Below are 14301 nucleotides of genomic sequence, written 5' to 3'. Positions count from 1 at the left end.
TGGGTTCCAAAGAACATTTGCAAACCAGAACACTCACTTCTGGGTTTGCGGTGTTTGGGAGCCAAATAATAATAATAATAATAATAATAATAATAATTTATTATTTATACCCCGCCCATCTGGATGGGCCTCCCCAGCCACTCTGGGCGGCTTCCATAAAAACCAAAAATACAGTAAAATATCACACGTTAAAAACTTCCCTGAACAGGGCCGCCTTAAGATGTCTTCTGAATGTCAGGTAGTTGTTTATCGCTTTGACATCTGCTGGAAGGGCGTTCCACAGGGTGGGTACCACTACCGAGAAGGCCCTCTGCCTGGTTCCCTGTAGCTTTGCTTCTCGCAATGAGGGAACCGCCAGAAGGCCCTCGGCGCTGGACCTCAGCGTCCAGGCAGAATGATGGGGGTGGAGACGCTCCTTCAGGTATACTGGACCAAGGCCGTTTAGGGCTTTAAAGGTCAGCACCAACACTTTGAATTGTGCTCGGAAACGTACTGGGAGCCAATGTAGGTCCAACTCGCAAGGTGTTTGGGATCCAGTGTATGTGCAGATCTGTTTTGCAAAGTCCTCGCAGGCTTTGTCCTCCTTGTGTCTTGTAACTCTTGTCTGTCTGTCTCTTTAGAATGACTCCTGGGGGAAGCAATATTCCTATGCGCTGTTCAAGGCTATGAGCCACATGCTGTGCATCGGCTATGGGCAGCAAGCCCCAGTGGGCATGTCCGACGTATGGCTCACTATGCTGAGCATGATTGTCGGGGCCACCTGCTATGCCATGTTCATCGGCCACGCCACAGCCCTCATCCAGTCTTTGGACTCCTCGCGTCGGCAGTATCAGGAGAAGGTAAGCTACTCTGCCTTGTCGACAGTTGCAGTGTGTGTGTGTGTGTGTGTGTGTGTGTGTGTGTGTGTGTGTGTTCAAACAGCCAGCTTTACCCTACAAGCGAAGGAGCATTTGAGCGAGTTAGTTAAGGGTGCTGGGAATTGTTCTGTGATGGGTCAGCTATAGTTCCCAGGATTCTTTGGGGGAAGTCATGTGCTTTAATTGTGCTTTAAATGTAAGGTGTGTACACCCTCTTGGATACTAAGAAACACCTCTGTCGTGTGCAATAAGCAGAATTGGGTCGTGTACAAGCAAGAAGACCCATGAAAACCGTACAGATGCATGCAGAAATTCAGAATCATTATGCCAGCTCCCGTTCACATAAATTACACTAGCAAATTAGCCATTCCACTCTGATGGCTATTTGGGGGGATATTTGTGATGTTTGGAGTGTATTGGGAAGGGCGTTGGTGCACACATTTTTCTGGGGGGGAGGGGTGTGTGTGGATACAACACGTTTTTTGTGTCTGTATTTTGTCCATGTGCCTCTGCTTTTTGGCTATGATTGCTTCATGCCACGATGTGTTGTTGAATAGGTACATTTTTAGGCCAGTCTGTGGGGTTTGGCTCTGACTTTTCTGAGTTTTGGTGTTGAGTTTGTTGTGATTTCCTATTTTTTTATATATAAGATATTTATTAAAGTTTCAGGAATAAAAAAAGAAGTTACAATAGTAATAATAAGAAAAAGAAAAAGAAAAGAAAAAGAAAAAGAAAAAAGAGAGTACAAAATACGAAAAAGTAAAAACAATTAAAAACAAATCAATATTTCCATATCTTGTCTTTCATTCACTTGTTTCCCTGACCTCCTCACACCTCCCCATTTTTGTATTTCAGTTCAGTAAGTTAATTCAGCAAACCCTTTCCCTCTTTGTTTTTATCTTAAACCTTTGTCTTAATATGTAATAACTATATATTCTCATCTGTTAACAGTCCATTTTTACATACTCCTTATAACATTGCTGCTAAAAACCCCTTAACTTCATTCCAACATCATTCTAACATTCATTAATTTTACAGTATTTCTGTAGATAGTCTTTAAATTTCTTCCAATCTTCTTCCACCGACTCTTCTCCCTGGTCTCGGATTCTGCCAGTCATGTGATTTCCTATTTTGGGGGACTGTGAGTTGGGGTGGGGGCTCTTTGCAGTTTGGTATAACTGGGCACTCTGTGACCGATTGATGTTTCCCCTCTCACATATTCTGGGGAGGGACCTTTGTGCAGTGGTGCTCTGCATGCAGGTCTCAGCTTCAGCCCCTGGTATCTTCAGCTCAACAGGATTGGGTAGCAATTGATGGGAAAGACCTCTCTCAGCCAGAGGCCCCTAAGAGCTACTGTCCATCAGAGTAGGCAGCAGTGAGGAAGGTGGACAAATAATCACACTCTCTCTGTGGATTGTAACTTCCTACATTCCCTATACATCACCTACGAAGGTCCAAAATTATTATCTGCTGTTTATTATCATGCTTCCTTGTTCTCTGATAGGTTTTAAAAATAAAACTTGGTTGGTTCATAATTTGTATCTATGAATAGCAGAGTTCAAAAGCTTAGAAGTTCCTGGAGTTCCCCGTCACCCATTCGGTCTCATTCAGACATCACTAGCATTGCCTAAAATGAAAGATAAACACAGAGGAGCCTGACAGATGTTCTGTGGCATCTGGAGGGCCAAGGATTCCCCATGCCTGCATTAGAGAAAGGCACCAGGAAAGATTCTGGTCCCAAGGGGTGTTTTCCCATCTGTCCTGCTGAACATCTTGGGGGATGAGACCAGCTAACTGTGCCGTTTTCCAACACATTTACCATCTTCCTCCCCAATTCATGTTCCCAGTGTGTTACTTCAGATCTGCGGGCAGATACATGTCTTTTTAATTTTTGTGTTGCACCTGGAAGGAGTGATAAGTGGGTAGAAATAATTGACGATGGCAAGGACAGAAGGCAAATGTCTCTCTGTGTGTGACAAGAGATAGGGATGCACATATATATTTTTTAGCAGAACATGCTGGATCCAGGAGTGGAAGGGAAATTGCTGCTGGTGCTGTTCTACAAATGCTTGCACAAGAGAGGCCATGGCGCCATAGCCAGTGGAGGCTGCTCCATTAGGGTGGGAAAGGTGCTTCTCCACCAACCTCAGTCTGGACTCAGCCAGCTGCCACCTGCCTGCCTTCTTACTTATTTTCACCCCGTTCAGGAGTAGCCCTGCCTGCCAGCCAGGCAAGCAAGATGAAGATGGGGGCAAAACCAGAATGAGTTAGCTCTGCCTGTCACTGCCTCCCGCCCCACCTATTTGCAATGTTGTGGTTTTTTAGCATCAGTACAAGTGGTAGTACAGTGTGTTTTCTGGAGGAAAAATGTTGCAAGTACAGGGAGATAACATTTTGAATACGGTGCAGGAGAAACACAAGGAGGAGATAGTGGTCTGACGGTTTACCAAAGATTAAGCCCTTGTAGTCCAACATCCTGTTTTCACAGAGGTCAACCAGTTGCCTGATCCAGGAAGCCAGCAAGCTGGACCTGTGTGCAATAGCACCATCTCATCCTGCTGTTTCCAGCAACTGGTATTCACAAATGTATTGTATATGTATCATGACCAGCAGCCACTGGTAGCTTCTCCTCCATGAATTTGTCCAATCCTATTTTAAGGCCATCCAAGCCATGATTGCCCCTTGTAGAATTCCATAGTCTAACTGCGTGCTGTGTGAAGTCCTTTCTTTTCTCTGTCCCGAATCTTCCAATGTTCTCTTCAATTAGAGTCCCTGAGAGGGAGAAAAACTAGTATCTATCTGCTTTCTCCATAGAGCGTCCCCAGCACAATGTACACCATTTTGCAAGGCAAATTTATGTCCAATTCTTTGGGCTTCCTAGTTGCTAGGGCAAAATTAGCTTGTGTGTGTATCAAATATTTATCCCCCTCAGATACCAAATCTTCCTTCATTATTACAATTTTCCTTTTCTGCATTGATTTATTATGATAAACCAGGCACTGCCTTTCAACCATAGTTGCAGTTCAAGATGGCTTAGCAAACTTTCATTGAAAAAAACATTAAAACTATATGAATAGAACTGGAAGACATGCCCATCAACAATGACATTAAGAGCAGCAATTGAAAAGTCAGTGGCAGATGAACTAACCAAACAAATCAACTTCCCCACTGAAATTCTATGAAAACAGCTTTTCCTAGGATCCCAGAAAAAGTCCTCTCTTCAGTAGCCATGCATTTGATCTCTGCAGGTGATGGTGCCTGAAGTGGTGTGTCAGACGATCATCTCAGTTTACCCAGGAGCAAGAGAACCTTCAGTTGCTCTGGTTCCAGCCTGTTTAGGTCTTTTTAAAGATCAGAAGCAGCACTTTACATTATGCCTGAAACCAAAGTGGGAGAGAATCTTACTTATTTTACTTATTCATTTCATAAAATGAAATGCACTGCCTGATTGTAGAAAACCTCAAAGTGGTTTACAAAAAGAATAAAACAATACAATTATCAGGGTAATAAGGCTGCTTCCAGATGACCTCTTTACTGAGCATCTGGTCATGATTTGCTTACAAAAGGTTCTGATTTGTTCTGATGTTTATGGGGAGGTTAGACAATGTTGCATCGAGCAAAAGTTACCCTACACTTCCCAGCGTATTTCTCTATCACTTTCCTTATCGACATCAGGGGGAGAGGGGAAGGGGGGTTCCTTGCCCAAGAGCTAGAAGTCAGCTGCAATTGTGCAACCTGAGATTGCTGATAGGCAGCGGCGTAGCGTGGGTTGTCAGCACCCGGGGCAAGGCAAGTAATTTGCACCCCCTAACCCCTAACCTGCCGCTGCTGCCAGCTTCTTCTTGCTGCTGCCTGGTCTGGTCTGGTGTGGTGTGGTTCTCTCCCGCGCTCAGCGCTGCACTGGGTGACCGCTGCCAGTGTGGTGTAGTGGTTAAGAGCGGTAGTCACGTAATCTGGGAAACCGGGTTTGTGTCTCCGCTCCTCCACATGCAGCTGCTGGGTGACCTTGGGCTAGTCACACTTCTGTGAAGTCTCTCAGCCCCACTCACCTCACAGAGTGTTTGTTGTGGGGGAGGAAGGGAAAAGAGAATGTTAGCCGCTTTGAGACTCCTGAAGGGGAGTGAAAGGCGGGATATCAAATCCAAACTCTTCTTCTTCTTCTTCTGCACTGTCCCTCCCCCAGATAGTCCCTCGCTCTCTCTCCGCACCGCACGCCTGGCACCCACCCCCTCCACAGTGGGTGGCGACCCAGCGGCTCGGATCGGATTCGCACAGCCAGCACTGCAGTGAGAGAGAGTGAGTGAGCCAGGTAGGGGCAGAGAGCTGCGAGTGCGAGCGCCCCCCCCCCAGATGTTGCGCCCGGTGCGGCCGGCCCCCCTTGCACCCCCCACGCTACGCCACTGCTGATAGGTGATTTAATCCCACCCCTAAATAGTGACCATTTGGGTGGGATACAACAAAGTGGTTTCATGAGTGGAGCAAAGTCTGCTCACACAATGGAATTTTTTTTGTTATGTCACCCCCACGCCGTGCCCCCTACATCTGCTCTGGAGGTTTGAGGGAAAGCCCAAAGTTTAGGAGGTATACAGGAGGAGGGGAGAGGGAAAATTTCATGTTGCATAAGCGAACCTCGTTCTACACATGCATAGCCCACTTAACTTTACGTCGAATCCCACCCAGAGTATCCTTAAATACAGGAAGAGCACTGTGAATAGGGAAAAGCTATGTGAATCATATTAGGCGAGTGTTTCCTTAAAAGTTTGATCCGATTTTGAAGTCAGCTGTAGAGCTTGCCTTTCTGGCTTGATCCAGGTCAATAATGGTGATGGATGGATTCCTAGGCGACAGATCTCAAGGGAAGAGGAAGGAGGAGGAGGGTGGGTTTTAATGAAAAGCAAACACCTGAGAACAGGAACGTTATGCTAACATAGCCCTGCATGGATCCAACCCCATTGTGTCAGGATATCTTTCAGGCATAAGCAGATCCATCGAACGGTGTCTCACGAGACGTGTCTGAAGAAATATAGCCACCGAGAAGAGAGATTATTCAATTTCCTGTGGGAGACAATGGGGCAAAGGATGGCCTACACCTAATGAATATTTACTTCCAGCCGGCCTTGCTGGAACTCTGAATAGCCTTGTTTGAAATGAGGACACTGGGTGATTTACAGTTCCAACCATTCAGTTTAGGAACATGTATGCATCCAAGGATATTTTAAGCAGAACAGCGTAGCTTCAAAAGGTTTGCAGCTGAGTGGACCAACCAGAGCTTTCCCCAACCAGGTGCTCAGTAGATGTTTTGGATTACAACTCCCTTCTGCAATGGCCAACACCACCAGTGGTCAGGGATGGCAGGACTTTTGGTTCAACTGCATCTGAAGGGCACCAGACTGAGAAGGTCTGGTGCAGAGCATCTGAAACAGAAAAAAGAAGGGGTGTTAAGAAGTCATCTTTGCATCATCTTGTCCCTGCTGGAGACAGCAGTGATGGGTTGCCTGGGAGTTGTTCTCTGGGTATCTTAGAGCTAAAATGCACATTCAGAAAGATCACATGGTAAGCCCTTCCTTGACTCTGCTATTTCTTTATTTCTGCAAGTGGAAGGTCACATTGTGAACTTCTGCCCTCATTTAAAAAACTGTAGACCAAAAGTATCTCAGGGAGAAGAGCTCAAAACTAGTCATACCACTCACTTCATGGAATGTCAAATTTTCTATGTAAGCTGACTGAGGCTGATGGGAGTTGTAGCCCAAAAGATTTGTAGGGCACCACTTTGGGGAAGGCTAGAGTAAAGGAACTTCTTAAATGTGTGTTCTTCATCAAGCCATCTTATCTGAAGCCCCATTCTCTCCTCTCCATCTGCTGCCATAGCTGAGCTCTTCAGCTTTGGCCAAGAATGCAAGGCAGGACGATGAGCAAAATGTGTGATGCTCCTAGGGCAAGGCTAGCCAATGCAGTGCTCTCCAGATGTTGGTCGATTTCAGCTCCCATCAGTCCCAGTCAGCGTGGCCTATGGACGGGGTTGATGGGAGTTGGAGTCCTGAGGTGTTTAGGACTCCAGCTCTTTTGGCTAGCCTTGAACCACTTTGGGGGAAATATTCACAGAACTGTTCTGTCACCCTCGTTTGAGCATCCGCAGGAGACTGCCCTGCGTGTACAAGGAAGAGGCAACAGGAAGAATTACGGCACTTACCTGGTACAAGGTTCTGATGCTGTCAAGTTTTTCCGATGTGTTTTTTAAAGCTCTTTCTTTATCTATTCTCCGGAATCAAGTTCAGAGATGAAAACATGCCTTCACACTAGGGATAGGTCAATCTATTGGTTTGGTTTCTCTTTTTTCCTCTTTTTTCCAATTTTAAATTCAGTTTGTGATTGATTGATTGATTGATTGATTGATTGATTGATTGATTCAAAACATCCCCATGAAAATCCACCAGTGTTTTAGTGTGAATTTCTCCTAAGCCACACCTTTTTTTGCAAAGCAGCATTCCCCTAATATAAGGCATTTTTGTAGGCTGCTTTCACCAATATATGCATGTTTCTCCTCACTTTACCCTGGTGTATGCATTTTTGTACACATGACTTGGCTGCAGAACTGCATTGCAAAATTCGCAGAAGTGCAAATTTCAAAAGATGGGCCGCCTTTCAGTTCTGTCCTGTTTCAAGAAGTGTGTATACTTCTTTGCTTTTAAATGCAAACTCAATCAAGTTGCTCCAACAACCATAGTCCTAAGTACTTTTAAGTAGCTAGCAATACCCTAGTGTCCCAGTTTGCTATTTGGAGAGACAATGTTGTAGTTTTAGAGATGCCCGTAAAACGGCATCTAGGCGGCTGACAGGAGGCCATATTGCTTTTTCCTGAGAGAGGCACATCCGACACTGAGAACAATGTTAGCATTGTGAGGTGCTCCTACAACAGAGAGCCATTAGTTAATAGCAGTGTAATTGATTTCCAGCCACTAAGAATGCAGGTGAACCATTTGAATGGGGTCATTAGTGGCAGCACTCATGAATATTCTTGACCATCTTAGCTGTGGGCGGCTCGAGACAAGAGGCAGCGAAGTTCCAGGAAACCCCATCAGCCCCCACTATGCCTCCTTGAATACATTAAGCCGTCTTCCCTGATCTTTGGCTTCATCAGGTGGTTATCATGCAAGGCATGCTAGAACAGGCCATCCCAGCAGCAAATGAGTAACACTCATGTTTGCAGAGAATGGTGTAGAGGGATGGAGAAATGTGATTCCCTTTGCATTTAATGCTGAATCTTTCAAACCTGCAGTTTCTGAAACAATATGTGAGCTGAAACACAGCCCCTTTGAAATTTGCACTCCAAAATTGGCAATGCAACTCTGTGGCCAAGTAAGGGTCCGGTATCTTTTCCCCAGAGGTTGGTGGTGGGGAGAAACCCACCTCCTGGAAAAGATTAAGCTCCCCCTTCTTCTCCTTTCACTTGCAATGCCCTATTCAAGAACTTAATGTCTGTGGCTGCTTCTGGAGTAGGGAAAGTTATGTGGAACATATAGTTTGACCCTTCATTGCTGTAATTGAAGGGCTGTGTTTGAAAGTAGACAGGTTGTTAGCTTGGGTTAGAGCAGCGGTTCTCAACCTGTGGGTCCCCAGATGTTGTTGGACTACAACTCCCATCATCCCTGAGCTCTGGCCTTGCTAGCTAGGGGTGATGGGAGTTGTAGTTCAACATCTGGGGAACCACAGGTTGAGAAAGGCTGGGTTAGAGCACAGCCTCAGGTTGAATCCCCAGGTAGGGCTGGAGGAGATGCTGTGGCGAACACACAGAGTCCCTGGATGTTTCACCGTTTATTGATCCCCGTGCCACCACTTTATTTCTCGCTGCCACCACCCAGGCCATACCTGTTACAATACTGAGTCCAGCCAGGTTTAAATTGGAACATAAACTTTTGTTTACATATTGCGGTTTAACAAGCGTGTGGTTTCATAAATGGTATTGGCCAATTACAATCATGGGGTGCCTATCCAGACCTATAACTTCCGCTACCTGTTCTCACTCACTAAACCACCTCTCAGATATTTACTTGTCTTCCTAGCTCCTGTTCCTGACTCAACTTATTTCTCTACACTAACTCAACCTACCCACAGACTCTATCCCAATTCACTCCCACTCCAACCAACCACCCAGCTCCCAACGAACTCCTCCCTTCGCCCCTCCCAGAGCTGGTTTTATAGTCCCTCTGACTTCACCTCCTGGGTCCTGACTGGGTAACCTGTTTAACTGTTTCCCCTCCAGCACTCTCATATGTTAACGTCACAGATGCTGCCAGCCAGTGTAGACAGATCTGCAGTAGATGTACCCACGGTATGACTCATTATAAGTCAGCTTCCTATGTTCGTATGAAAGACAGATGGGTCTTTAAAATGCATGAAAATGCAACACTGAAAACACTGGTAGAGTTTAATCCGAGCCAGGATGCGTCATGCATTAGAATTCGTTTTTTTCAAGCTAGGGTTCAACCCTGGGCCATGGGATGTGGTAATAAGCTACATCCATTCTAATGAGTCGTTTTGGGGAAAATGCTCTTAATTAGTCATACAGAGATCTGTTCTGCAAGTGTGCCCTTGGGCATGTGCAAAGTGCCTCTCCCGCACCACTGTGCAATTATAACTAGCCTCCACATAGCTGAGAAGAGGTGTTCTGAGGTCATGACTTCCAGGCAGATTTGTGATTTGCCTTGGCTTTTTAGATATTCTGCCCTGCACAGAGGCCTCATTCCAGGGCAGGAAATGATGGCACAGGGGGACACGAAACAGGTCCACAGGGTGCATGTCTTCTCATGTGCTACATTTTCAAGTATGCAATTTAATAATTGCGCATTGTTCCATGGTTCTAATAAATACTTATTTAATTAACAACCTCAAAACTTTGTGTGGCTTCCCACCGGCATTCCCCAACATCTCCACCGTTAACAGATCAGAAAGAATGCATTCGACATGTGTCCTTCCCAACTAAGCGAATATATTCTAGAAAGTTAAGAGAAGGGCTGTGGGCAGATCTGTCCCCAAAATGGGTTTTGGGGCTCAGTGAAGGGAAGAAAATTCAAGATGATGTCCAGCCTTGTGGGTTCTCTTCTTGTCTGTAAAGAAGAGGTGTCTCGTTGCTCCCTTTGGGGACTTCTTAGTTCAGAGAAAATGCGAGTAAGAGTTTAGAAAACTATGCCTGGCATGGAGAAAGTTGAAGGATAAAAGTTTTTTATCCTTCCTCTTTCAGAAGAACTCATGGACACTGAACAAAGCTGAATGTTGGAAGACTCGGGGGAGAGAAATGCAGTGCATAGTTGAACTATGGAATTTGCTTCAAGAGGCAATGGTGGCCACCAACTTGGGTGGTTTCAAAAGAGGATTAGGCAAATTTTTGAAGGATAAAGCTATCCATGGCTAGTAGCTATGATGACTATGTTCCAGTTTCATCTGTTGGTGACATTGCTCCTCTTGAATACCAGTTGCTGAAAACAGCAAGTGGGCAGAGTACTGTTGCTCTCAGATCCTGCTTGCAGATCTAGTTGGACTAGAGGAGCTATTGGCTTGATCCATCAGACTCTCCTTATGCTCTTCTATGGTATATGTTAATAATAATAATAATAATAATAATAATAATAATAATAATAATGGCAACCATAGCAACAATTCATTGGGTACTAAAATAACCAACTGCCCATAAATATTTATCAGGAAGAATTTCCAGACAGGCAACAAGGAGCCTAAAGGCTAACAATTTTTATGCATCACCTTGAGTCCACTTCACAAATGCATGAAGTATAACCCTCAGATTTCAAAGCAATTGGAAGCCGAAATGTTTTGTGACAAAAAAAATTCTCTGTTTTGTTAATGAACTATAATTGACCCTTTACCACAGCAATGGTAGTTATTAAAACGATCAACTTGGCAGCGCTGATTTAATTAACACGTTTGGTGGGAAAGGAAACCATTTTCTGTATTCAGGCCCAGATGCATGGAGTTGAACTTCTTGATGAGTTGCAGTCCAACACTGGAGCCTCTAGGCTTATCATTGGCCTTTGTCTTGCATACATTCTGGCTCTGATTGCATTTCCCTTATCTTCCCTGACCCCCAGTTCCTTTCTGAAGTAGCTGCTTACAAGTCCACCACCACCACTCTTGGTGGATTATTCTATGCATCTGATAGTCTTCAACTTGCCTCTTCGTTGGTTTTACCAGCAATCGCCACTAACGATCTGGTTCTGGGTGGTCTTCTTAAATTACTCACTGTCCCCAATTCCCTCTCTTTGCCTTTAGGGATGTGTTTTTTTTAAAAAAAAATTGTGAGTGTGCATCATTAGATTAGGTCATTAGGTCCAGTATATCTGAAGGAGCGTCTTCACCCCCATCTTTCTGCCCGGACACTGAGGTCCAGCGCCGAGGGCCTTCTGGCAGTTCCCTCACTGCGAGAAGCCAAGTTGCAGGGAACCAGGCAGAGGGCCTTCTCGGTAGTGGCACCCTCCCTGTGGAACGCCCTCCCATCAGATGTCAAAGAGAACAACTACTACCAGACTTTTAGAAGACATCTGAAGGCAGCCCTGTTTAGGGAAGCTTTTAATGTTTGATGTATTACAGTATTTTAATATTTTTTGGAAGCCGCCCAGAGTGGCTGGGGAAGCCCAGCCAGATGGGCGGGGTATAAACAAATTATTATTATTATTATTATTATTATTATTATTATTATTATTATTAGATTGGTCGCTGTGGGTTTCAGCCTCTTTATGCCAAGCCTATAAAAGTCAGTCAAGGCTGCAAACCAGAGCTTCACTGGACACAGTGGGATTTACATCTGAATATGCGTAGGCAAGGCTGGCACTAGGTTTCTGGGACGCTGGACCAATTTGACCCGACTCTTTCTGAAACAGCTTCTGACACGCTATGCGATGGCTTCCTGCAGTCCCAGGAGAGGGGGGTGTCTAGTATGCCCTGGTCCATTTCGACACTCCAGTTAAAAGCCTCTTCCTTTCCTGCTTTCCTCCCACCCAGTACAAGCAAGTGGAGCAGTACATGTCCTTCCACAAGCTCCCGGCTGAGATGCGGCAGAGGATCCACGACTATTACGAACACCGCTACCAGGGCAAAATGTTTGACGAGGAGAGCATCCTGGGAGAGCTGAGTGAGCCATTGAGGGAGGTGAGTTGTATAGGAGAGGGGCAGCCGGCATCTGACTGAGGGGTTACACAACAAGGGGGGACCCCATTGGGGACTGAAGAGTGTGTCCAGAACACTAAAGAGTTAGGCCTGTGTCGCTCTATTAAAGAAAACGTAGCAAGAGGTCAACAGATTAATCAACTCGCAGCTTTGTGTTAAGTTGATTAACCTGCTGATTGGTTAAATCTGTGAATGTCCACATAGGAGGGAAGGAAAAATCCCAACAGCTTTAAAATAAGAAGCGTACAGTGGTACCTCGGTTTTTGAACCACCCCATAAGACTGTTCGGCTTCCAAAACGTTCAGAAACCGAGGCACAGAGGAAGAATTTTGATTTCAATTGAGAAAACTGAAAAACACACAGTGGAAGCCGTTTGACTTTTGAGGCGCGTTCGAAAATGGAAGCTGGGTTTTCAGTGTTCGAAAACCAAAACGTTCAGCTTCCGAGATGCTCAAAAACTGAGGTACCACTGTATCTCCTTTTTTCTGGATGGGGAGAGTGGGTGCAGCCTGGGAAGAGTTTTAAGGGCCTGGCTGAGAGGTCTGGAGGGCCACATTAGGCTCCCAGGCCTCAGACTCACCACCCCTGGTTTAAACAAGCAAATAAAACCACAACCACCTACTGAATTCCCTCCCTCTCTCTCACGACCAGGAGATCATCAACTTCAACTGCCGGAAACTTGTGGCCTCCATGCCTCTGTTTGCCAACGCAGACCCCAATTTTGTAACATCCATGCTGACCAAGCTGCGTTTTGAGGTGTTCCAGCCAGGCGACTACATCATCCGGGAGGGGACGATCGGAAAGAAGATGTATTTTATCCAGCACGGGGTGGTGAGTGTGCTCACCAAAGGCAACAAGGAGACCAAGCTGGCTGATGGTTCCTACTTTGGAGGTAAGCAAGGCCTGCCCTGTATGGATTTTATAGCTTCGTAAATGTAGTGTTTAGGGATGAGGGTGGCACTGTGGGTTAAACCACAGAGCCTAGGACTTGCCGATCAGAAGGTCGGCAGTTCAAATCCCCGCGACAGGGTGAGCTCCCGTTGCTCAGTCCCTGCTCCTGCCAACCTAGCAGTTCGAAAGCACGTCCAAGTGCAAGTAGATAAATAGGTACCGCTCCGGCAGGAAGGTAAACAGCATTTCCGTGCACTGCTCTGGTTCGCCAGAAGCAGCTTAGTCATGCTGGCCACATGACCTGGAAGCTGTACGCCGGCTCCCTGGGCCAATAAAGCGAGATGAGCGCCACAACCCCAGAGTCGGTCATGACTGGACCTAATGGTCAGGGGTCCCTTTACCTTTACCTTTAAATGTAGTGTCACAGGGTTGCATCCAATGGAGCCCTAAGTTAAAGTCGCTTAGCAGAAACGTTTTGCACCAGCAGAACACTATTGTGCAAAAAGAAGGCACAAGCAGTTTACTTTGTTGCCCAACAGGTTGTAGAATCTGTTGCACAACAAATTTTCACTAGCACAACTGTTGCATTGGTGTCCTCTGTTGTGCAGCATTGAAACTCACCAGTCTTCCAGCACAAGAATTCTTGCATTAGTGAACAGAGAATGTTGAATAAAAACTCCTAAGTCATTTATACCCAAATTCATTTTGAATATATTGAACAACAGGCCCTCACTTTTATAATACCAATGCATTTTTTAAAATGTACTGCATAATGCTGTGAGCTTATCCATAAATCCCATTTTTTCCTAATCATTTGTTTCACTAGATTTGATTTATTATCTCCATATCAGTTATTACCTCCATACCAAAAACAACCAGAATCAAAAGGCAAATAACATTACAATATAACAGCCAAGCCAGTGGGTTTATCTCTAACTTTTTACATATACACACTGCTTTTGTGGGAGAAGCATCTGTATGGGACACATAGCACCCCCTAGTGGTGCTAGCAGGGATTACATTAAGAGCCCAAACTGATAAACCTAACAGGAGGTGTCATAAGCAATTCATCCTGTCTGTGATGGGCTGTCATGATTTCTTCCCTAGGCTCCCCAGGAACTCCATCGGGTAATTTCATGCATCTTCCCAAAAGTACCATTCCTGCTATTCCTTGACAGGAAGATGTGGCAGTTAATCCAGTGAAAACCATCAGCCTATAAAAGTAGCTGGGGCTCAAATAACTTCTCATATTTAGAGATCTCTAGAAAGGTAGCCTTGGAAACTCAGTGCTGGTTGTGACCCAACACAGTAAGGATTTTATTTCTGTGCAGCTCAGTCCTGATGCTAGAAAGGTCAGATCCTTAACTGGCATAAGCCT

At 45.3% G+C, this 14301-nt stretch overlaps 1 protein-coding gene across 2 annotated transcripts in view; it reads left to right on the top strand.

Moving 5' to 3' along the window:
• HCN4 (hyperpolarization activated cyclic nucleotide gated potassium channel 4) overlaps positions 1-14301 on the top strand; it is a 127259-nt gene that overhangs the window by 102348 nt on the left and 10610 nt on the right. Inside the window, exons 4-6 of one of the 2 annotated variants that reach the window (XM_082198317.1) lie at positions 621-839; positions 11868-12014; positions 12684-12924. In XM_082198317.1, the coding sequence (XP_082054443.1) occupies positions 621-839; positions 11868-12014; positions 12684-12924 (607 nt within the window). The remainder of the gene's footprint in view (positions 1-620; positions 840-11867; positions 12015-12683; positions 12925-14301) is intronic. The other variant, XM_082198318.1, reaches the window with a different exon arrangement.

This window comes from Podarcis vaucheri (genome assembly GCF_965113315.1).
Source record: "Podarcis vaucheri genome assembly, chromosome: 14".
In the NCBI taxonomy this organism is placed as follows: domain Eukaryota; kingdom Metazoa; phylum Chordata; class Lepidosauria; order Squamata; family Lacertidae; genus Podarcis; species Podarcis vaucheri.
Note: the sequence above shows the minus strand (reverse complement) of the source record. Positions and strands in the feature narration are given on the sequence as shown.